General features: G+C 42.8%; 1 protein-coding gene and 1 long non-coding RNA gene across 2 annotated transcripts; one reads left to right on the top strand and one right to left on the bottom strand.

The window, feature by feature from the left end:
• LOC110082215 (putative short-chain dehydrogenase/reductase family 42E member 2) lies at window positions 1–23711 on the top strand. Its single transcript, XM_020799589.3, has 11 exons — window positions 1–309; window positions 10503–10598; window positions 11188–11245; window positions 11469–11587; window positions 15835–15910; window positions 16610–16692; window positions 17199–17336; window positions 19741–19806; window positions 20062–20125; window positions 21641–21714; window positions 23061–23711. The coding sequence occupies exons 1-11, from the start codon at window positions 58–60 to the stop codon at window positions 23334–23336; spliced, it is 1302 nt and encodes a 433-aa protein (XP_020655248.3). The 5' UTR covers window positions 1–57; the 3' UTR covers window positions 23337–23711.
• Window positions 5111–8816, bottom strand: LOC144584661 (uncharacterized). The gene is made up of 2 exons (XR_013539058.1): window positions 7428–8816; window positions 5111–6641 (listed from the first exon to the last, which is right to left on the bottom strand). It is a non-coding gene; the product is annotated as an uncharacterized LOC144584661 (long non-coding RNA).
• Window positions 23712–25680: the final 1969 nt, after the last annotated feature.

Here is a 25680-nt window from a genome sequence, read left to right as displayed (position 1 = left end):
CCTGGCTGGAGTCTTGTGACACAGAATCTGGTGGATCTCTGAGCATCTCAGTGTGCAATGGAGAAAACTCCGCAGAAAGACCGAAAACCCTTCACGTTCTTTAAGCACGAACACAAACCTGTTGAACAAAAACCTGAGAGCAGTAAGCAAAAATGGAAAAAAGTCAGTGACAAGACCGTGATCACGGGAGGTGCCGGGTATTTTGGCTATACGCTGGGCTGCACTCTTGCCAAATTGGGAACTGAAGTCATTCTCTACGATGTGAACCTACCTCTCTGGGAAATCCCAAACGGAGTACTGCTTATACAGGTAACTCAATGTTTATGGGTTTGATTATAGTGTCTTTCTCCTTTTTTTCCCCAAAGAAAAGAATGACGTGGAAACAATTGAATGTTGGTAGATATGTTTATGGATGGGATTTTTGTGTCTGTAAGATGTCTATAAGGGGACATGGTGGCGCTGCGGGCTAAACCGCAGAAGCCTGTGCTGCAGGGTCAGAAGACCAAGCAGTCGTAAGATCGAATCCACGCAACGGAGTGAGCGCCCGTCGCTTGTCCCAGCACCCGCCAACCTAGCAGTTCGAAAGCATGCAAATGCAAGTAGATAAATAGGGACCACCTCGGTGGGAAGGTAACAGCGTTCCGTGTCTAAGTCGCACTGGCCATGTGACCATGGAAGATTGTCTTCGGACAAAACGCTGGCTCTATGGCTTGGAAACGGGGATGAGCACCGCCCCCTAGAGTCGAACACGACTGGACAAAAATTGTCAAGGGGAACCTTTTTAAGATGTCTATAAGTCAGGTAGAACTTCCAAAATGAAGAGTTATGGGCTTTGTAGTCTAGGAAATCCAAAAATCCCATCCCTAACTATGTTGGAATGGGATATAAGTACTCCTGTTAGAAGTTTGATTAGATGTAGATGACTAAATGCAATGATTGGTCCTACCTAGAGTAGATCTGTCTACTTTAGTTGGGACTAACAACTGGATTTAGTCAAGACGACCTAAGGCCATACACTATGTTGAATTAGGATCTAAACTAGGACATGGGGATATAAGGTTTTGGATACTCAGCCTTGATATACATAAACTGCTATGGTATGTTGTAAGGACAGCATGGGTGGGTGTTAAAATATGCTTTAGACATGCTGGAAGAAAAAGGGAATAGAAAATAACAAATAAATCAGAAATGAAACCAAAAAAAGGTCTTAAACACACTGGAATTGGTCAACACGGCAGATGGCAGAGCTAGGAACTTGACTTTCTAAAAAAAGTTCATTGTGTTATTCAGTGCTTATCAGCAGCCATCACTGGTTTAATCATGCAATAAAAAGGTGAATTACACCTTATTAACATGCTGCCTTATCATTACTGACAGACTAGAATAATACTCTCAGGTTGCTTCTAGTGGCAAATCCTGAAATTCTATCTTGCAAATGTTTACAGAAATCCAAAAGACAAAACACACAAAAACGTCCCTCATCATATAGGTCATAAAATGCATCGGTCTAAAACCTGAATAAGTTCTGTCAAAATGCCCCCAAGAATATGTCAAAAGGCATTGACTTTTGAAAGTGACCAGAAAACTTTACCTGCTATACATAAAAAGTAATGGTGTCATGACATGAAACATTACTTTTTCTTTCACTTTGGAAATACTCTTACGTTGTAACTGTTGAATCCAAAGTATAACTAGTTATAGGTAATTATGTTACTTTATAAACTAGTCATTTCCAAGCCCTACAGCTGCAGGTAACTGGGAAGAATGGGTGTCTGATCCAGTACTGTATATCAAATTCTCTTTTCCATAATAGTACATCAGGTTTTCTAAGATGCTCATGCTGTCTGCAGTTACTGCACATTTTACATTATATAATAAAGCTATTTTTTTTAAGTTCCATCTCGTAACTTTTTGAGTAGAAAGTTTTAAAGTCATTTTCCTGGTTCAGCTGACTCTAACATGGGAGCATAATCTCTGTTGGCCATTCTGGCAAGGGATTGATCACAGAATCATAGAAGAGTGAAGTTGGAAGGGACCTGTAAGGCCATTGAGTCCAGCCCTCTGTTTGATGCAGGAATACAAATCAAAGGATATCTGCCAGGTGGTTGTCTAAGTTTCTCTTGAATGCCTCCAGTGTTGGAGCACTCATCACCTCTCAAGGTAGTTAGTTCCACTCTGTCTTAGGAAGTTTTTCCTGATATTCAAGCGAAATCTGGCTTCCTGTAACTTCAGCCCTTTGTTGTGTGTCCTGCACTCTGGGATGATGGAGAACAGATCTTGCCCCTCCTCTGTATGACAGCCTTTCAAATATTTGAAAAGTGCCATAAAATCTCCCCTCTGTCTTCTTTTCTCAAGGTTAAACATGCCCAATTCTTTCAATCTTTCCTCATAGGGCTTGGTTTCCAGGCCCCCGATAATCCTTGTTGCCCTCTCTTGTTACAATTTGTTAGCATCCTTCTTGAAGTGTTGGTGTCCAGAACTGGACACAATACTCAAGGTGAGGCCTAACCCATGCTGAATAGAGGGGGACTAGCACCTTGCAGGATTTGGACACTATACTTTTGTTAATGCAGCCTAAAACAGTATTTGCCTTTTTTGTAGCCACATCACACTGTTGGCTCATATTTAGCCTGTGATCTACAGCAATTCCAAGATCCTTCTTGCTCGTAGTTTTGCTGAGCCAGGTATCCCCCATCTTGTACCTGTGGATTTGGTTTCTTTTTCCAAGGAGCAATACTTTGCACTTATTCCTGTTGAATTTCATTCTGTTCTTTTCAACCCAGTGCTCCAGGCTATCAAGATCATTTTGAATTTTGTTTCTGTCTTCCAAGGTATTAGCTAATCCTCTCAGTTTTGTGACATCTGCAAATCTGACAAGTATTCCCTGCACTCCCTCATCTAAGTCATTAATAAAAATGTTGAAGAGCACCGGACCCAGGACTGAGCCTTGGGTTACCCCACTTGTTACCTCCGCTCAGTTGGAGACGGACCCATTAATCATCACCCTCTGAGTACAATTCTGTAACCAGTTGTGTATCCACCTGAACACTTTATCTATCCAGCCCACACCTAGTTAGCTTGCTAATCAGGACATCATGGGGCACTTTGTCAAAAGCTTTGCTGAAGTCAAGATATAATATGTCTACAACCTTCCCTCTGTCTATCAGGGAGGTTACCTGATCAAAAAGTGAGATCAGATTAGTCTGGAAGGATTTATTCTTGACAAACCCATGTTGACTTCTAGTTATTATTGCGTTGTTTTCTAGGTGCTTGCATAGTGACTGTTTTATAATTTGTTCAGAATTTTCCATAGGATTGAGGTCAGATTTTTGCCTTTTTTGAAGACAGGGACATTAGCCCTCCTTCAATCCTCTGACACCTCACCCATTTGCCATGATTTCAGGAAAATAATGGATAGCAGTTCTGAGAGTTCTTTGGCCAATTCCTTCTGTACTCTCAGATGCAGTTCATCCGGCCCTGGAGATTTGACCTCGTTCAAGGTGGTAAGGTGTTCCTTGACTATTTGTTTATCAATCTCCAGCTGCAATCCTGTCATTTCCACTTGCACTTCACATTTGTCTGGAAGTTCATAGTCTGTCCTTTGGGAAAAGACTGAGCTCAAACAGGAATTGAGCACCTCTGCCTTTTCTTTGTCACCCGTTATCATTTTTCCATTTCCATTCAGTAGTTGAACCATTGTTTCTTTTCTTTGTCTTTTGCTTTGTACATACCTGAAGAATGCTTTTTTGTTGCTTTTAGCCTCTCTAGCTAACCTCAGCTCATTCTCAGCTTTTGCTCTCCTAATGCCATCCCTACATTTCCTTGCTACTTGTCTGTACTCTTCCTTGGTGACTTGCCCTTCTTTCCACTCTCTATACATGTCTTCTGTTTTGTCTTCAGGTCCTCCCTGACATTTTGTGAAGCCATGCTGACTTTTCTTTTGCTGCATCCCATCTTTTTTTCTTGTTGGAATTGTTTGTAGTTGTGCTTTTAGAATGTCTTTTTTTTTTTAGAAGCTCCCACCCTTCTTGGATTCCTTTTCTTGTTAGGATCTTCTGCTGTGGGACCTTACTCATCCTTGTTCTGAGATTATTAAAGTTGGCCTTTAAAAATCCATCATATGTGAGTGGCTAGACTCTGCTTTGGTTTTCTTTGAAATCCAAAATATGGTAGAATATGGTCACTCTCACCCAGAGTGATTACACCGGCAAATTAAATGTCTCTATTTGCAGCCTTGTATTAAGGTTGAATTCACAGTCAGTGATCACACAGGGGCTGTGGATTAATTCAGTGTTTACACTTGATATAATGCAGTTCACATTTTAGTCTACAGCCTCCCTTGTTTTCTTCCTTCCTCTGTCCCACTTCTGCAAATCGTTTTATGGTTTGCTGTCAAGCTACTTGGTTGTAAAAGGTTTGTATAGTGTTACGGAAAAGGTGGCAGACGTTCCAAACTTCTTAAGGCATCCAGAAACACCACATATAACAGGAACATATTTTATTTTGTTCGAGTTCTGTTTTGTTTGCAATTTTTTAAAATAACACTCTCAGCCAGAGGTGACAGAGTGCTAAACTACTACATCAGTACTGGCGATAAGGCAATCCAGTGCTCATCTCACACATGTAAAAATAAAATAAAATTCAGAGGACAATCGGAGGGAAAGAACACTGGGCTAGGTGTTCTCGCAGTCCTGAACATCATGTTCCGCCTACGCAGAGGTGGGATTGACCCGGTTCGCACCGGTTCCATAGAGGTGGTTGTTATTTTTTATTTTAGTTCGGAGATCCGGTTACTGGCCTGAGATGAATGAAGCCGGAGGAGCCAGGTGACCAGCGACGAGCGGGGGAGGGAGGGGGGCTATGTGTTTTTTTTCAAGTTAAAGACAACTAAGGCTGTTGCTCTGACAATTTGAGGAGACAAATGGCAGGCTTACTCAAAAACAGGAAGACAGCTATCAGTTTTTTAACACTAGTAAGATTTACCATCAGGCCAGGGTTGAAGAAAGCAGATCAACATATCAAAGCGGAATCGAAACTACAGACATTCAGGCTGGGGGCTGGAGGGACTGCGAGGAGGAGGAGGAGGAGGAGGAGGAGGAGGAGGAGGGACTAAAGCATACTAATCAAGGATTTGTGACCAGCATCTTCAAGAGGACTGTGTTGAGATAGGTTTAAGTTTCAAGCTTTCATTTTTGAGATTATTCAAGTAAGTAAGTATAATACATAAAAGGCAAACTATGTTTGAGCATAAAGCTGGCTTTTTATTAAATATTTCCCTGCCTTAGCTGTTTGCCATGCAGTCTTGACTCTGGCAGGCAAAGACATTTGTGGTCGGCTTTTTTAACATGTAAACTGCTGTGGAGAAATGGAGGGAGGGAAATGAAATGGGATTGCTTTTTAAAATTTTTATCATGTAAAATATATTTTCAAAATTATTTCAACAGGATTCCCTTTAGAACCTTTTAGCATTTATGTATTATTGCATCTTTATGCTGCCTTATAGTGGGATGTAAAAAAAAATATTTATCATTGTGTCAGGGTTTGTGAACCACTGGAGACACTCTGCAGGGAGAAAGATGGGTTAAAAATAAAAATAAACAAACAAACAACCCAAGGCGCCAGGGTTTTAAAAAAACTGATACTTCTATTTTTTGAAAGAAATAAATACCTGAACTTTGGAGAAAAAAGGTCAGAAGCCTGTTGGTGATTAATTAGTTATTTAGATTTTCAGGGAGGGAACATGCCACTTTTTCCATTGGTATGCGGAAATCTAGTATTTAGGATCTATGGAAAAACTAATGGGGAACCAGGCTCTATCAGGTATTATATTTTATTATGATTGTAAAAAATTTAAAAGTGGCTAAGGGCATCTATTTGCAAAGGCTTTCACAGCTGGGATCTGATGGTTGTTGTGGGTTTTTCAGGAAGAACAATTTTCAGAACACGGCCAAAGAGCCCGAAAAAAACCCACAACAAACAATTAAGGGAATAACCTTTCAACTTTCTGGAACTGGCAGTTAGATGCATAAAAAACCTGTTGTTGCTGTTATTGTTATGTGTCGTCAAATTCCCCCCTACTTAGGGTGCCCCTAGGAATGAGCAATCTCCAACATGGCTTGGCCTCAACAGCCCTGCCCATCTATTGCAAACTCAAGCTTGTGGTTTCATTAGGAAGTAGGTCCATCTTGCATTTAGCCTTCCTCTTTTCCTGCTGCCTTCCACATTACCAAGTATTATGGTCTTTTTCAATCTATGCCTGCCTTCTCATGATGTGCCCAAAGTAGTACAGCCTCAGGTTTTTGTGTTTTTTTTTGCCTCTGGAGATAATTTAGGCTTAATTGGATCTAGAACCCAGTTACTCATATTTTTTGGCAGTCCAGGGTATCTGCCATACGATCCGATCATGCCAAGGGTGTCTGCAAAGATGATTGAATTTTTGTTAATTGGGACTGTCCTCTTTGAAGAGCCACATGTCAGCATGCTGTTTTAAGCTTCTGTTTTTGCAACGTTGCCCCTTTGCGCTGTCCTCAACAGCCCTGCACAGCTGGTGCAAACTCAACCTTGTGGGTTCTTTGATGGTGTCAATCCATCTCACATTTGGTTTTCCTCTTTTCCTGTTGCCTCCAACTTTTCTACAGAACCTGGAATGGGGAGGGATTAAATGTTGGTGAATTGGGGAGTGGGCGGGAGATGCTTGCGTGGCAGCCTAGTATTGAGTCAACATGTTTTTACAATTATTTTGTAAGAAAAAGTGACTCATTTGAAAACAAGACGAAAAGAGCAGAACCCACAAGCTGCAAAAAAAGCATACATTTCATAAATAAATAACTGGCCAATGGGTTTCTCTGGCCACTGTTTTGAGGGAGATCGTAACCCTGTCTTTGTGGTTGGTGCAGGATTCTGGGAGTTGTAGTCCCCCCATTAAGGGCATTTATTTGCAAAGCTTTCACGGCTGGGGTCTGATGGTTGTTGTGGGTTTTTTTGGGCTCGTTGGCCGTGTTCTGAAGGTTGTTCTTCCTAACGTCTCACCACAGAGACTGGAAGAAATGTTAGGAAGAACAACCTTCAGAACACGGCCAAAGAGCCTGAATAACCCACAACAACCAATTAAGGGAATAACCTTTCAACTTTTTGGAACTGGCAGTTAAATACATACAAAACCTGAGGTTGCTGTTATTGTTATGTATCGTCAAATTCCCCCCTACTTAGGGTGCCCCTAGGAATGAGCAATCTCCAACATGGCCTGGCCTCAACAGCCCTGCCCATCTATTGCAAACTCAAGCTTGTGGTTTTCTTAGGGAGTAGGTCTATCTTGCATTTGGCCTTCCTCTTTCCCTGCTGCCTTCTATCTTTCCCAGTATTATGATCTTTTTCAATCTATGCCTGCCTTCTCATGATGTGCCTGAAGTAGGACTTTTCCACAGAACCTGGAATGGGGAGGGATTAAATGATTGTGGCATTGTTCAGAGACCAGTTCACATCCCAGGGTGGCAGCCCTCTCTTGCTTGTGCTACAGAAAAAGCTTCATTATTACTATTACTGTTGCTCTGTGGTAAGAACTTTTTTTTTCAGAAGGGGTCAGAGAATTTGAGAGTTATTCTCAAGTTCATCTTCGCTTTACATGTGTGTTATGTGCCATTCAAGATGACCCTAATGGGCCTTTCAAGGCAAGTGAGGTTCTCCTTCTTCTTCCTTCCTTTCTTCCCACACAACTACCTTCCTTGTTTCCCCAGAGCAGGGAATAGAGATTAAACCTGCACTGCATGGGGTTACACAGCACTCTCCTTGAAAACTAAGGCTTGTATTTTAGGACTCTTCCCTGAGGACTTGTGTGGGGCTGAAGGAGAAAAGGGGCAGCAGAGGAGGACAGAGGAGATGAAAATGGAAGGTGGAAATTTGGGGAAGACAGTGGAGGGGGGGAGTCTTATGTTTTTGGTGAAACTGTGGCATGAAGGAAAAGTGGAAAATGAGAAGAGGAAGCAGCTGCCAGGACTCTGAGGGAAGCCATCATCACTACCAGCGCCGCCAACAACACCAACACCCCCAAAGCGACTGACGAGGAGAAGCGGTGGGTGCGGGGTGGAGGGGAAAGATGGAGGAGGAGGAGACCTCAGAGGAGTCAGTAACTGAAGGACCGATTGAGGTGGTGGGGGTGAGGTGGAGTGGCAACAGACTGAAAAGGGAACATACCTTCCAAGCCAGAAGGAAGCAGGGGGGGGGAGAAGAACTCCACAACAGGTGCGCAAAGGCTGCCTCCAGGTAACAACAAACAGGGCTATCAGTAATTTCAGGAGCAGGAAAGGGGAGGGAAGCAATTTTTACTGGTGAGCTATAGGGCAAAATAGGAGGTAAAGGGAAGGAGAGATGTGTCAGTTCTCTGTCAAACTTGGTCATAAGCACCCACTGTGAGGTGTGTGTTTGTGTGTGTGTTTTTGGCACATGCCCATGATGAGGGTAACAGCAGCAGTATGCCCAAACAGATGCACTTATCCAGATGTCTTAATTATGTGAGAAGTAGTTGTGATAATAGGCAGTAGGGAGACCACTGTGGAAGAAATCCTCATCAGATCCCACTGTCCTGGGCATTTACTTACTTATTTACATATTTATTTACATATTTACATATTTACATATTGACTTATTTATTTATTTACTTATTTATTTACTTATTTACTTATTTACTTATTTACTTATTTACTTATTTACTTATTTATTTATTTATTTATTTATTTATTTATTTATTTATTTATTTATTTATTTATTTATTTATTTATCATTAGGACATAGAACCTGTTGTTAATTTCTTTGAATCCCACCACTGCGCCTACGTCACTGAAACACCACCCACAAAACTCCCTTATCTTTACAAGAGCAAATCAGTTGATCACATGGGAAAGAGTCTGTTTTGCATTGTTTTCTCACTTGAAAAAGGTAGAAGCCCCCAGCAGCAGCAGAGAGAGAAAAATGGGCCAGACTGATTTGGATCAGCCTTTGCAGTGGGTAATTAGGAAAAAAAATCAAATCAAGCCATGCTGTAACAGCAACAAATCCTACAGTATGTAGTTGTCGTCGTCATCTTGCAATGCTGGTTTGGGGAAAGCTGATCTAAATGTCCAGTGACTTAGATGCTGATGCCTAGTCTAAGATGTATGAGCAGAAGTGAAGCACGCCTTTTGAAGCCCCTCCCCACCGAGACACCCCCTACATCCCTCGGGCTCAGACCCCCAATAGCCAGCCCACTCCTGCCTATGGCTTGATGAGAAGCGGAGAGTCAGCCCCCCCCCCCAGCTGTGGGTCCCCTTCCACTAAACTCTCTGTGCCATCACCTCTTGTGAGTGGCAGGGGTGTGTGAGAGGTGGATGAGGCAGCTGGAAGAAAGAAAACAGGAAAGGGGGTGGGTGGAAGTCAACCTGATGACTCAACTGCTGTGAAATCAAGCTTATTCGAGAAAAGCAACCGCGTGCACGTCTCACAGGGCCTCAAGAGGGACATCTTTAATTCAGGAACAGGGTGTGTTTCTCGGCTCTTCAGCAGAGCTGCGAAGCGAACGAACAGGATGAGAGGGAACATGTGTCTCTGTGAATATTGGGTTGACTGTCTTTTCCACATCTCTTTGGCCCCGGCTCTGTCACTTGTGTTTTTGCCCACCGTCGGCCTGCTTTGTCGGCCACCCCACCAACCACAATCAACACCGGACACCCCATGAGAAATTGTTTCTATCTTCTGTTGCCCCTCTTCTCCCCCACTTTCTACCATCATCATCATCTTAGAACTGCAGTGCTGGAAGGGAATCTATGGATCACCTGGTCAGGAAGGCACCGTGGGGGAATCAAACTCCCAGTCTCTGGCTCTGAAGCCAGAGGCCTTCCCAGTGCACACTCACACATTCACAAAACACATCAGAAGGAAGGGATCAAAGGGCAGCAGGGCCCTGATCCTTAATCCATGGCAAGCAGGCAAGCAGAAGTGGACTGGCGGGGGGGAGGAATCACCTGAGCCCTAATGAACCAGTGCCCCAACCAGGTAGAGATACTTGTCAAATGTATCATCTCTACCTTCTACCTGCAATGAGGGAAAGTTAGACTGCACCCAATTATTTGTTTGTTATTTGCTTATTTATTGCATTTCATGTCACCTTTCTCCTGGTGAAGGAACTGAAGGTGGTGGCCCACAATGTCGTTAAAATAAACAGGAATTAAAGCGAAATAGTTTGATGATTTAAAAGGTATCAGATGTCATGGTATTAATGAAAACACACATTGGGAAACAATATTTAAAATGTAAAAAACATTAGCAAGGAAATCAAGCATCGAACCTAGATTATCTAATTATGTTGAAATCATATATCAATGGACTTGATCCGAGAAAAAGGCCACTGTCTCCTTCATCATGTTTCAAATGATTCTGGGATTTACCTCTCGGATTGCATCCTGCTTCATTTGCAGCCTGGAGGGATCCAGCTGTCCAAATGACAGCCGAGCAATCTTCTACCTGTTTTACAGGCTGACGTGAGAGATTTCGAGAAACTTTATGAGGCCTGCGAAGGGGCAGATTGTGTAATTCACACAGCCGCGTATGGAATGACAGGAATCGAACAGGTGAGGAGGACGACTCTTGAAATGTTTAGCGGTGATTTATGCTCTGTTTGTTTTGCATGAGATCAGGCTTTCTCTGCCACAGGGTACAGGCTTGCTGGAACAAGAGTGGACAAAAGATATATCTGGATCTCCTGGGAGTCTCTGGATGATGCAGAGGAGATCAGCAAGGATTTCCAACTCCCGGGTTAACACGAGCCATGATAAACTGGTCATGATAGATAGTCTCATGTAGTCTCTTTGCCATCATCTTTGAAGTGGGGCTGGCCAACCTTTGAACCAGGACCCTTTTGCGCAGGCCCTTCTTCCAAGGCTTGAAAGGTGACCTCATGTTGACCTATAACTCTCGGGTTCTCCTCACACTCCACCAGCTTTCCAAGTTCTGCCTCATCTTTTTTCTTGTCTAACCCTTCAAATGCCACAAAGGCTTGGGCGCTTCTGGCAGCAGACAGCCGGCCGGCCTGCTTGCACCTTGGGAAAGGGCCAGCTTGTTCCGGAGAAAATCCAAAACTGAACAAGGGCAGGCCGTTCATTCACTTTTCTTCCAGCACCTGGTCTTGAAACGTCCATCTCTCTCCTCCTTCCCCTTCAGGTGCGCACGAAGGAGATTCGGTCCACCAACGTTGGAGGAACTGGAGTGGTCCTTGAAGGTACGGAACCTCTGCTTTGGTTGGGATGCACATGGGCTGATTCCGGTTCTGGAATGGGCCATCATGGCCAGTGCTGTTTGGGAGATCCCGGGGGTTTTTTGGTCTGAAAAAGCACCTTTTCTGAGCTCTGTAAGGAAGACCCCGCCTTTTTCTTAAGTTCCTACCAAGTTGCTCCCTTCTGTAACAAAGGACTATGATTGTCTCTCTCTCTCTCTCTGTGTAGTCTGCAAGCAACGAAGCATCCCCAGACTGATCTACACCAGCTCCGTCAATGTGGTGTTTGCTGGGCAGACCATTATAGATGGTGATGAGGCAACGGTGCCGTATTTTCCTTTAGACAAGGTACCTGGGCTTTCCTCCTTTCTGCATTTGTCTGTGGCAATTGATGGGAGGGCTGGAGTGGGGAAATTGGAAGGAGAGTGTGGTTCCAGGGACCATTATTTCTTGAGATCAATGTGTGTCTTGTGTTTGTCACTTTTAGACACAAACAGTGGGATGATATCTAAGAAACCGAGACCAAAATAAAGATAACTACTAGTGCTACTCTGCTATTGTGTAATACTTCACATCATGCAATCCAGTATAGTGTGTGGAAAGATCTGAGTTCAAATCCCCACTGAGCTATAAAACTCTCCAGGTGACCTTGGGGGGCAGGCATCCTTTTTCACCGCAACCCACCATAAAAAAGGTAAAGGTTCCCCTTGACAATTTTTGTCCAGTCGTGTTCGACTCTAGGGGGCCGTGCTCATCCCCGTTTCCAAGCCACAGAGCCAGCGTTTTGTCTGAAAACACAGTTGATGCTGCTGCCATTTGCTTAAGGATGGAAAAAAACCTTGGGTAAGGAAATAAAAACTACTGTATGTAACTGCCACCGTTAAATACATGAATCAAGCCTCAGCCTATAGGAACCTTTTGAGAACCCATCTTTCCCTTCCCATATACAGTAAATTCTTCCCACCTCTAATTTTTCTGCTGATAAACTGGATATCAAGGGTCTAGAGTTACACATGGGTTTTGTAACAGTTTTGAAGGAAGTATCATGCCTAAGAGATTGAAGTTGTGGTCACATGACCAAATAGCTTGTGTTTTGGACTGCATGAGGTGCAGTCCGTTGCTATTTCCTGGTGATCACACGATCCCAATAGTGCTCCAGCCTGACACTGATCTGTGCCCAAGCTGGGGAGAGCAGTAGGAATACTACTTTTGGAGGCTGGACTGGGGCAGTTCCCAAGCGATGGAAGGGTAGCTTCAAGAGAGACTGCTCACAGCAAAGCAACCTGTTCCAGTGCAATCAGACATACATATTTCTTGCTGTTTAATCACATCCTCAGTTATGAATCACAAATGTTACCGCTCAGACCCTTCCAGATGGCCTTAGGCTAGAGGTGGCCAGAGGACAGTATCTTTTCCTTCCCTGCCTTTTCCCCATCTTTACTTTTCTCTGATAGAAAACGTCTGAAGAACTCTGATGTTGTGAGCATATCGGCTTTTTCAGTGTCTCAGGGCTTCTTGATTTAGTGTACCTTCCAGCCAAATAGCTTACTGTAAAAGGTAAAGGTAAAGGTTCCCCTTGACAATTTTTGTCCAGTCGTGTTCGACTCTAGGGGGCGGTGCTCATCCCCGTTTCCAAGCCATAGAGCCAGCGTTTTGTCCGAAGACAATCTTCCGTGGTCACATGGCCAGTGCAACTTAGACACGGAACGCCATTACCTTCCCACCGAGGTGGTCCCTATTTATCTACTTGCATTTGCATGCTTTCGAACCGCTAGGTTGGCAGGAGCTGGGACAAGTGACGGGCGCTCATTCTGTCACGTGGATTCGATCTTATGACTGCTTGGTCTTCTGACCCTGCAGCACAGGCTTCTGCGGTTTAGCCTGCAGCGCCACCACGTCCCTTGCAGCGCCACCACGTCCCTAGCTTACTGTAAGCCGGACCAAAAAAAAAAAACTGGTATTCAAGATGAGAGCTGTTCTCTTGGGGTTCTTCCTCACATGGCAGAAGTACCGTGCCAACTGATTGCATGTGGTCCCAGTCCATCCAGACTTTATTATGACAAGTTAATAGCTGTGATTCTGAGAACACTTTTACCCTGGAGGTCCTTTAAAAAAATTGCTCCATCACTGTTGTAGCTTTGCTTTTGGAGCCTTAAAAAAATACTGGTGAAATAATGTGAAGCTTCCAACTAGTGGTCTCTAATACAAAAATGAACTTCCTGTAAAAAGTGCCATAGCGCTATATTCCACCTGCTGAACAAATTCTGGGACAATAGTCAGTCATGCCTTCAGAAGTGACAACAAAACAAAAAAAAAAGGCAGGTGGGAAGTCACTGAAGCGACCTATCCAAGCTTTGCATTATTTGGATGGTGGGAAAAGTACTGAAAGCAACAGTATAGAAAAATTACTTTTGCTCTGTTTGAAACAGACCCTTAAGAATCCAGAGTGCCATATTTGAAATTTTTTTAAAAATTGTTACAATTGTTTCATTTTAAGTTCTTAAGACCTTGGGATTGTATGCATTGCAGAAGAGACAAGTGTTTTTAGGCTATAAGTGTTATATTTTGTGAGAAAGTATGCTTCTTTTTTAAAAGGGGAAATAGATCACAATACTTTCCCGTTCCTAAATCATGTTCATACAAATGTTAAGGCAGAACTCACATAAAATGATTAACAATGAGCCCTTTGCCCTTTGAAATGTATTTATCAATTTCAGATCAGCCAACTGGTGTCAACACTACTCTAATTTCACTGCTAATTAAATTAAATTAAATGAAAACATCACTCTCCACTGAAGCCTTTGGCATCTAAGGATCCCGTTTGATTAGATGGTGGCATTTAGTTATGAGTAAATAGTTTTAAATGGTTGTAGGCTTTTAAGTTGTTTTATATTTTAATCTAGTTTAAACAGTTCTTATTTGCTTCTTCCTGTGATTTTTAGATATGGAGTTTATTCTACCTAGAGAAATAAGGCATGGACTGCCTATGGAATAGGAATCATTTCAGGGTGAGGCCTTGCCCCAAATTAGAGCACAAGCTGTCATTGAGATTGACAGATATCTGGTAATTTTAATGAGTTGGTGAGAGTTTCTGTCTTCTACTTGTCTAGACTGGGTAATGATATTACAGGTTTTACCAGACAGGAAAAGTTCTTTCTCCCAGTTTGTCCCCCCATTCATTAACAATGAGCAAGGGGCTCGTGATGTGCACCTAAGCTTAAGGGTTAAAAGCCATTTCTTACCCAACTCCTTCTCTTCAGTTAATCTTGGAATCCTTTAATAATTACGACGGAAATCCTGCTGGAGTTTCTCGTCAAGAGCTTTCCTCCCCTGCCTTCCCCCCCCCTTTTTTTTTTTTTGCTTCTCTCCCAATTGACAGTAAATTGAAAACTTCTGACCAGGAAGTTCTCTGTATGGAAACGATTAAGTTCATAGAAAGTGCAGTAGCACCAAAGTCCACCCCAGAACAAACCGTGGAAGAAAATAAAACATATTCGGGAGAGACAAGAAAACACAGAAAGATACAAATTTTGTCACTCTTGTTATTGAGACAAGGCTTATGTTGTATAGGTGGTAGAAAAGAAATGAATCCAATACCTGGGGGGTGGGGGTGAATGCTTCTTTTAGAAAAACCCTTCACAAAGCTTTTTTTCACCTGCTTAAATAAGCTTGCTGAAAAAGAGAACTTGAGTTTGAAAAAGGGGAAGGATTGTTGTGTGAGAAGATCTGTGAACTTGAATCTGATATTAATGACAATTCTCAGAGGTGGATATATATTTAAAAGCAACCTCTTCATTCATTCGGAGTGTGTGTTTTCCTCACTGAGCCACTTGTCCAAGTACATCCGTGAGCCTGAAGTCTTCCCACCCGTAGCATTTACAAGGTGATCTAGTCTCTGTTCCCACCTCGGTGGCATGGAGGGGAATAGTAGTACTGACGTAGCCATACAAGGTTCTTGGGAGAAGAAAAGGGCACTTGAAAACATACCAGCTGGGTGATGGGAGCTGTATTCTCTGGCATATATCTGGACAACATCAGATTGAGGATAGCTCTGTTTTGGTAGCTAGGGTAAGATGGTGGCTGGGTAAGTAGAGTTGGAAGGATAGCTACCAGACCACATTATACTTGCCATACTGTGTTCTTAAAGGTAAAGGTAAGGGTTCCCCTTGACAATTTTTGTCCAGTCGTGTTCGACTCTAGGGGGCGGTGCTCATCCCCATTTCCAAGCCATAGAGCCAGCATTTTGTCCGAAGACAATCTTCCGTGGTCACATGGCCAGTGCGACTTAGACACGGAACACTGTTACCTTCCCACTGAAGTTGTCCCTATTTATCTACTTGCATTTGCATGCTTTCGAACCGGTAGGTTGGCGGGAGCTGGGACAAGTGACGGGCGCTCACTCCGTCACGTGGATTCGATCTTACGACTGCTTGGTCTTCTGACCCTGCAGCACAGAGGCTTCTGCAGTTTAGCCCGCAGCGCCACCACGTCACTGTGTTCTTACTTGCCCGTAATCTTCAGTACCAGCCACAGTAAATAACTCAAACTTGATAGCAAATTGATCAAAATAATTCAATTTTCTTTCTTTCTTTTAGCACGTTAGTGAATATTCCAGAACCAAATCTATTGCAGAACAGATGGTTCTAGCAGCTAACGGAACACCCCTGGCAGGTATTTTCCAGTGAACTTTATAGTACTACTACTTAGAGGAAGCCCAAGACATTTTGCTGCCTGAAGCAATGGATAAGTGGCTTCCCCTTTTCATTGTCCTCTATAGAAGACAGCTGGGTTTATTTCATCGCTTGAGACGAGAGATTGGCAGTGAGGCGGGCAGTGCCCTCTGTCGGACCAGAAATAGGAGAACTAGCTTAAGGGGATTAGGGCAGCCTCCGTGGCATAGAGAACATTGCCCATCAGCTAAAAAGAGCATCTGGAAAGTTCAAAGGAACCCCGAACCTCAGAGACTACCACTGCTGACCCTCAAAATCAGCCGTTTCGGGTTAATTGCCTCACTCTGCCTAATGCTAGGGCTGGTCCTAGCCTGTGATCTCTACATGTAACAGCCTTATATTAAAAGTTTAACACCGCGTTACATCTTTGTCCACCCAAAATATCATGTGACCAAAGGACTCCCTCCCTGTGTCTCCCTTAGCGCCAGTTTGAAGCCTAGCGTGCTGCCATCTCAGCAGCAAAATGTTGACTCCAACCAGGGTTGTGTATTGGTCTTGACAGGAAGCCCCAAATTCTTCAGCAGTGCAGGCCCTACCATCAGAACACAAATACATTTAAACAGAACCAAGCTGGTGTCACAAAGCTGTGAATACGAAACCAGTGGCTGAATCTGTTCTCGTTCTGTTTCTTATTTTACAGGAGGCGGCGTGCTGTATACCTGTGCCCTTCGCCCCCCAGGGATCTATGGGCCAGAAGAACAAAGGCATTTGCCCCGACTGGCAGTATGTAGTTTGACTGATTCCAAACAATTTCCTGTCAACGTAGAACACGGCTCCTAAGAGAAGGCAGGGCTTCCTCCTTCCTTGGGAAGTTAGGTTGATGGCCTTTTAGGTGACTGGTAAAAATACAGTAACAAGTTAGCATTGGTTAGCCAAGGCTCACAGAGGCCGAAGCTGGACATTTTGGCCACCAGAGACTGTCACATCACCTAACCTGCATTCCTCACAGTAGGTGAGGTGGTGGGGGAATGGATTTTCCCAGGGAAAACATGTTGGAATGTAAAAGTATTTGGGGATTAGGTCCTAACTGAGCAATTAAGAGTTATTAGCTTTGCAAAAGACCTGTTCCTCTTCTTTCAACATCAACCAGTCCAGCTGCCTGCATTTTGAGACTCTCCTTATTTGAGTTGCGGGGATGATCATGACAAATTTGACAAACGATTGCACAGTCACCTTTGCTACTATAGCACTTCCATGTTCCTGATTGTATGCCTCACCCATTTCAACAGCTGAATATCCAGAGAGGGCTCTTTGCCTTCCGAATTGGGGACCCTAAAGCCGTAATGAACTGGGTGCACGTCAAGAATCTTGTGAGAGCTCACATCCTTGCTGCTGAGGCTCTAACCGAAGAGAAAAACTATATAGCTGTGAGTATATATTCGGATTTTCTAGGTTTCTCATCCCATCCGCCTGTGTCTCCAGGAAGGTGTCCTGAGTGTGTCTTTACCATCTCTTTGTTGTCTTTATTGATGTTTTATTGTGACTTTTTAGAACAAAGCAGAACCAATTACTTTGGCCTGTAGACCTGAGTAATTGCAAAAGCCACAGCAGTTGTAATCCAACAACGCAAGCTGGCGGCCCTTTGATCAAAATCATCTGCCCAGGAATTCTCTGATCTGTGTTCTGTTCGTGTGTCTCCCCTCCCATGGCCAAATCAATTAGCAAGCACACTAGGGTTTAATTCCATTGTATTGTGCATAAATCTACTCTACAAACCTATTAATTTCCCCAGTTTTCCTCTCAAAGAACTGTGTGATTAATTTGGTGAAGCAGCAGTAAATTGTTTTTTTTTTCCAGTTTTCTGAGATGCCTGACTGAACCAGACTTTTGAAATGTTAGCTCTTTCTGGCCTAGAACCCTCAATCAACATGTCTGGGAATTCTGGGAGTGGAATATAATATTTCAAAGCTCTGGGCAAAACAACCTTTCCAAGGGTCTCTTGAGAAGGAATAGCAATTGCTCAGGCAGCAGTCTGATGCATGCAAGATATAGCTGGCTTCTGGATGGCGATTAAACCTCCAAATCCCTTCTACATAGTTCTTATATATAGTTCTACACTCTTTCTGGTTTCCATCCTGATTTCATCTTGAATGGCAAACCATAGTTTGCTGTTGCACTGAAACAACATAAACTATGGTTTATGCACCCCTTGGTCTGCTTAATGTGCTTGACATGGTGGCGCTGCGGGTTAAACTGCAGAAGCCTGTGCTGCAGGGTCAGAAGACCAGTAGTCGTATGATTGAATCCAGGCGAGGGAGGGAGCTCCCGTTGCTTGTCCCAGCTCCTGCCAATTTAGCAGTTTGAAAGCATGTAAATGCGAGTAGATAAATAGGGACCACCTCGGTGGGAAGGTAACGCCATTCTGTGTCTAGTCGCACTGGCCACGTGACCATGGAAATGGTCTACGGACAAACGTTGGCTCTACGTCTTAGAGACGGGGATGAGCACCGCGCCCTAGAGTCGGACATGACTGGACTAAATGTCAAGGGGAACCTTTACCTGGTCTGCTTATAAACCTGAATCAGAAACTCTGCTAGAGACATTGTTTTCCATTAATTCTTTTAAATTAATTAACTTCAAACAGCTAAAACATCTATATCCTGTCTTTTCATCAGGCAATAAGCCTCTTAGGTTTTTTTAATATTAAAAAAAATCTCCGTGGAACAACCTCTGGAGGACTGGAGAATTTCTTGATTGCTAAGCCAATTAAGATGCCATGGAAAATAAATTTGATCGCTTAGACTGTGGAAATCAACCAAAGCAGGGTGAAATGATTTGCTGCTTTAGATGTCTGTTTCCGTTGCTTGTACAGTGGGGGCTTGACTTGAGAACTTAATCCGTATTGGAAGGCGGTTCTCAAGTCAAAAAGTTCACATGTCAAATCTGCATTTCCCATAGGAATGCATTGAAAACCATTTGATCCGTATCTGCTCTTTTTCATCCATAGAAACTAATGGGAAGCTGCTATTCTGCCTTCGACCACTAGAGGGGGATATTTTGTTTCTTTTTTTCTTAGGTCAAGAGAGGTTCAGGGAAGGCAGGGAAAATACAGTCCAGGCAGTACCAGGCAGCCTGAAGACTGTCTCCCAATCCACTCTCTAAACGCTGGGAGGAGTGAGGAAGCAGACGGGCACCCTTTTCACTGGCCAACAGTTAACTGAAAGTTCACTTTTTGCATTTTCCCTGCCTCCCACGTGGTTTTTTTTCAGTTCTTAACTCAAATCTAAGTACTTAAGTCAAGTCAATATTTTCCTATGAGAGCGGTTCTTAAGTCAAAATGTTCTTAACTCGAGCCGTTCTTAAGTCAAGACCCCATTGTAAAGCTGAGGACTTTTAAATACTACAGTTTTCTAAAGGGTTGCCACTTTAAACTGCTCATCCAATGAGATATTGGGATTTATAGTTTAGGGAGATGCCTAGAATTCTCAGCAGGATAGTTCTCGTGCGCTCCCCTTTAACGGCAGCAGAAAATTCACTGTCCCAGGATTCCATTGGCCGGAGCTCTGACAGTGACAGAGCTATCAAACAGCTCTAATTGTGCGGCATAGAAGGCATGGTGCTGTATTGTGTAAGGCAGTGGTGTCGAACTGTGGCCCTCCAGATGTTCTTGGACTTAAACTCCCAGAAGCCTTCACCACCACCTCTGCTGGCCAGGATTTCTGGGAGTTGAGGGCCAAGAACATCTGGAGGGCCACAGTTCGACACCACTGGTGTAAGGCATGAATTGGTTCTGTCCCTAATCTCCTTTCCACCACTTCAATTTGTTTACAGGGCGGCCAGGCATATTTTATCAACGATGGTGAGAAATTCAACCTTTTCGACTGGTTAGATCCATTGGTGAGTTTAAAAACTCTTTATGATCATCTTTTAAGTTAACAATCTTTCCAGATGCTGGAGGAAGCGCAGAATGGATGCAGCTCTTTCTTGTCCTCGCTCGGTCACTCTGCATCCTTGCTCTTCCTCTGGTGTTCACCTTGGCTGTGTGAACTTCTGGTCACTGGATGGAGGAAGGGAGTCTAGACCTGTGGATTCCCTCCATGGGCTCCATCATTTTAAATTTTAAGATCAAAAAACCAAAAATGTTTCTTTCAGTTTGAAGAACTGGGCGTCCGGAAACCATGGTTACGTGCTCCTATTTGTCTCGTTCATCTATCAGGTAAATCACCGGCAGTTATCTGCTTGCTTGTTTTTGTACTCTTTACCCTTTTTAGGTACAAGGGCCAAACCATGGCTGGCATTCTCTAAGCAAGACCAGAAATGTCCCTTTTCAGACTAGATGACCCAGAATTCCACAGCCAGAATGGGAAGCAAAGTGTCTTTCCCAAGTTCTGAGCATATCTAGATACTTTCTCCTCCCCACATGCTTTCTGATTTCATCTTTTGTGGCAAGCCACAGTTTTTAAAAAAAAACATAGTTTGCCACAAAGCACTCAAACAACATAAACCATAATTGATGCAAACCATGGTTTATGCAGAGGATAGCAGAATGAGCACAGTAATTTTTTTCATATATTTATAAATTACTTTCCTGTTAGTGCAGACAAAGTCATTTATGTTTAGTAATTATATAAGACTTTTAAGGGCTACATTATATATAATGCTAAATGCATCACTGAACTCTGTGTTTACCTTTTAAAAATACACAGAAATCCTGGTTCATTCATATTATGCTTTAGAAACAGTTATTAAGAACGCAAAAGATAAAAAGAAATAATACTGCTTTGCTATTTAGAACTGATAAGATGAAAAAAATTATAAGGCCACTAAAATACTTTTAAATGCTCTTTTAAAAGTAACTTTCCCATGTAACTAAAAAATGCATAATACCTAAAATCACTTTGCAACAACTTATGTTGCTTTTACTCTAATTTTTTTTACAAGTTGTCAAATTACTTATTACCCTAACATGTAACTAGTTACATAACTAGGTAGTACAATGAAGTTGTTTGTAACTAATTACTGTACTAGCAAACTATGAATAGCAGATAGAGAATTTAACCACGGTGTTGCCCTTCATTAGCTTGGCCATCTTGAAGCCTAGAATTAGGTTTATTTGAGTTTTATGATTTTATGGTTCAATTTGTTTTACTTGTCTTTATTGCTTTATTAAGATTGTAAGTTCCCGAGAGGGGCCATTGTCAACGGGGGCCATATGGACCCTTGGGGGGGTGGCTTATTTGAAGGGGGCCACAGACCGGAAACAATTCCTTACACACCACCTTATAAAGTTTTTTATGTGGTTTATGCAATCTTGATTCAGCTGATATTTCTTTCCTATTGTGTTTATGGCCCTGGCCAAAGAAGAGTTTGAGAGCTATGTTTTGTAGTGGAAAGCCGGGGTATACGTTCAATAATTAGACATAAAGTTGAGACGTCCTGGTGCCAAACTAAACTGCAACTCCCACGATCCCCAGATATTGCCCAGACATTTGCTGGTGTTTCTTCCCGTTGCTATGACAAAATGACAAAACTCCTACCAGAACATTATTGGAAGCCCAGTTTTTCTTAGCAACAGAAACACTGACAGACAGGTTCCAGTTGAATGAGTGTTGTGTTAGAAATGATACAGCAGGGGGCGGTGCTGAGCTCAACGACTGGAGGCAGCTCCCTAATGATTTTTTTTCCTGAAATAACCATTGTCATAGCCAGCTCTTCCCTCTTGTTTGCACAGCTGTCGTCCTGGAAAATGTGTACAAAGCCTTAAAGCCAATTGTGGAAGTTACTCCGCTCATCACCAGAAGTGAGGTAATGGATGACTAGGCAGCAACGTATTCTTTATTTTGTCCAGAGTTTTGGAAATGACTTCTTAAAAATCAATTCATCAACCCAAATCCATTCATAGAGCAATCTTTGGGTGAACTCTTTCAATGCCTACACTCTCTGTTTTTTCAACTATTAACATTTCACATTGTGTTGTTACTTTTGGGTTGTCAGTTGTGGTTTCCCTCTTTCAGTGAACAACAATCAGCAAGTTAAAGAATGAATGAATGTTGTAAATGTCTTTTAATATTTTAACCTTAACAGCTCTTTTTTTCCCTTTGACACTTTTACTGTATTAACTTGCTGACACTAGGGTCAGTATTTTCAAGTGCTGGTTGTTTTGTTTGTTTATTTGTTTATTATAGAGATTTATACCCCTACCAGTCAGGGAGACTGGGAAATGGTGCAGGTACCATAAAGCCATTGTAGAGAGCTTGCTGATTTTTGCCTGGGGAATTCTGGATGTGTTAGTGACGAATACACAGACGTGCACGTCTCATTATAAGACCTGCACATGCTTCCTAAAAACAGCCCTTTTAAAAATAGTCTTTGCAGATTTTATCCTTGCTGGCCCATTTTGGTCAGCTTTAGGTCTGTCTTCCTCAGAGCCACAGGCCAGAATCCTATTACTGATTTATATTTGCATATGCAAAACTACGTAAGTCTTGGGAGCAAATTGCTGCACATTAACCAGGTGCTGGTTGCGTTCCTGCACATGCGCCCAATTAGACATGGACTCAGGAACCCAACCAGCACCTCGTTCATGAACAGGAATTTGCTCTCAAGACTTAACGTGATTCTCCTTGAACGAGAGTGCAAGTCAGCAATAGGATTCTGGCCAGTGACAAACCAAACTGTCCGTCGCTCATCGAGAAAAAAAAAGGCATTCAAGTGCTTTCGAGTGTTCAAAACCCTTATGTTTTGTCTTGTTAAGTCCTTTGTCACACAAAGTTAAAACCTGAACTAGAGAGAGCAGAGACTGAAGGAAAACTATATGCCAACCAGTCATACCGACTTTAACAATTTGGATTATGCATTGATTTATCTGGGTAGCTCTGCAAGTTCCTGATCAATGCTCCCTCCATAAGGCTAGCTGTCCCTAACCTTGAACCCTCCAGATGTTTCAAAGTGGAAATCCCATCAGCCCCAGTCAGCGTGGGCAAAACCTGGGTTTTATGACCATTATAGTCCAGAACATCTGGAAGGTGCTAGGCTGGAAACAACCACCACGGACCATCCTCCCCTCCCCATTGTTTGTTGTTCTTTCTTGAATGTTTTAACGTAATTTTTTTAAAACCCTAAAAACTCTCTGAATGTTTTGGATTTTTCAGGTATATAATATGACTTGCACATACACACTGAAAATAGACAAGGCTCGGGCGCACCTGGGTTACTCTCCAAAGAAGTACACCTTTGCCAGCTGCGTGGATCATTACTTGAAAAAACACCCTCTGCAGAGGAATTTCTTCTTACTGAAATGCTTCCTTGTGATGTTCTTTCTCATCAGCCTGATTGTTGTAATTGTTAAATTCCCCGAGCTTCTGAAGCTTCTTATGCCGATATTGGAAGAATATCGAGGGATCAGTCTGTTCTCATCAGAAACATAGGAACAAGGCAGAAGGAAGGGAGATCTTATTCTTCACTCACTTGACATATGTTCTGGTTCAATGTCCTTAGCCATGAAGCCATCAGCAAGCAGGTATTTTAAGATGAATAAGCAACACACTGGCCCATTTTTTTCATCAGACTGGGAGGAGATAACTAAGAGATCATGGTCTGGAAAAAAAACATTAAAAGGGTACCACACAAGCACCTTCCTTCCCAGAAAATATCTAGATAGTCTTCTGCGCGCATGTGACAATGAGAAAAATGGAACAGTGGAAAGATGAAGATACCAACAGCAGCCCATATGGAACTGAGTCACAGACTGCTTCCTGGCAGTCGTGTGAACTGGCATGAGCTGAAAATAAAGGCATGCTTAGAAATCTGTTTTGTGATTTCCTGAGGGCCAGCAGAGATGCGGCGGCTTGTGGGAGGTGGTGGGAAATGCTGGTTCTCTGCCCTGTTGACATTTTAAGGGCCATCTGTTCTTCAACTTGGTGTTTGGCTCAAAGTCCCATTAGCCCCAGATACCAGGGGATGATACGAGTTGTATTCTGGAGGGCCACAATGAAACGGGGAGCACCAAAATCATGGGTAGATTTTACCTTGTCCCTTAGAAAGCTTCTCCGGCTCAGTAGAACCTCCAGATGTTTTTCTGATGGCGATAATCTCTTTGCTCAAAATGCCCCAGTTGATTTCCAGACAGCCGGTTCCCCTAATGCTATCAATCAAAAGACAGAAATAGGACTACAATCCCCAGAACAACTCATTCTGGCTAGAGGAGTCTGGGAGTGATAGCCCCCCAAAAGCATTTGACACAGCTTCCTTAGCTAATTTTCTGAGACGGAAGGAGAATAAACCAAAATGTCAGGAAAACAAGGAACACTTACAATGTGTATTGTTTTGAACAGTCCTTCGGCCATCTTTCCAACAGGTAATGTATGCAGTGATGTGCCTGGCCAGGAACTATCATTTGGCACACATTCATTATACCTTTTCTAATGGGTACTAGGGCATTGCCCTCTTCATTTATTCGTTTGCTTTACAGTACAGTATCTTGTAAGGGAAGTGATGGTGCTATGGGCTAAGCCGCCGAAGCCTGTGCTGCAGGGTCAGAAGACCAGCAGTCGTAAGATCGAATCCACGCAACGGAGTGAGCACCCGTCGCTTGTCCCAGCTCCCGCCAACCTAGCAGTTCAAAAGCATGCAAATGCAAGTAGATCAATAGGGACCACCTCGGTGGGAAGGTAACAGTGTTCCGTGTCTAAGTCGCACTGGCCATGTGACCACGGAAGATTGTCTTTGGACAAACGCTGGCTCTATGGCTTGGAAACGGGAATGAGCACCGCCCCCTAGAGTCGAACACGACTGGACAAAAATTGTCAAGGGGAACCTTTACCTTTACCTTGTAATTAGTACAAACAGGATTTTTGGGATATAGTCATGCAAATACAGATATAGACTAAGGCCCAAATCCTATTGCTAATTTACACTTGCATATAGGAAACTGGGTACTTTTGCCAGCAAAGTGCCACTCATTAGATACTGGTCTGGTTCTTGTCAGGAGCTCACAGAGGAATGCAACCAGAACCTCATTAAGGAATGACAATTCGCCACTAGGACTTACGCAATATCCCTTGCACGAGTGTTACTAAATAATAGGATTCTGGCCGACATTCTTAGTGGTGTTCTCCTACTCAAGGTTGGACATCAGCACGGTTATTTTTGGCATGGTATGTGGCCAAAATCACATTGCATTGCATAAAGACTGTTTAGAACTTTTTTCTTGCTATCGGCAAGGTATATAGCCTTGTTTTTTTAAGCGTTTAAATCAAACATATTGGAATGAAAAGAAAAAAATAATATACTCTGAGCCACCTAGGATTGAAAACTACCTTAAGGCCATCTTTGACATTAAGAGGACGGAATAAAATCTACATCCTCCCACTCCAAGCATCCATGTGGCATGGTTGTATTGCTAGAAATGATACACCCTTCTTTTCTTTGGGGGGGGGGGAATATTTATGATTTAAAGATATAGGTAAATATAATTTTTGAATTTGCACTTGATCTGTTTCCTTATTTCTTCTGCTTTTTTTCATTTATTTATTCATGCACATTTAAGTGATGTATCATTTTTATTTCGTTTTAAACCTGCCCTGACCTCTCCTGCTTTTATAGTAGTTATTTGGAGAGTAAACTTCCCAGAGGAGAAATGCCCGATTCTTTGCTGTACTATTGTTTTACTAAACAGCAACAGTGAGTTTTTCAGTTTCCTTAAAGACTAGCAGATTTTATTGGCAAGAATTTCATGATAACTCTCCACCCCAGTTCTATCAGATGCACCTG

The sequence above is a fragment of the Pogona vitticeps genome, chromosome 13, assembly GCF_051106095.1.
Source record: "Pogona vitticeps strain Pit_001003342236 chromosome 13, PviZW2.1, whole genome shotgun sequence".
NCBI lineage: Eukaryota > Metazoa > Chordata > Lepidosauria > Squamata > Agamidae > Pogona > Pogona vitticeps.
The sequence above is the reverse complement of the archived record's forward strand: the minus strand, read 5'-3'. Positions and strand labels throughout refer to the sequence as shown.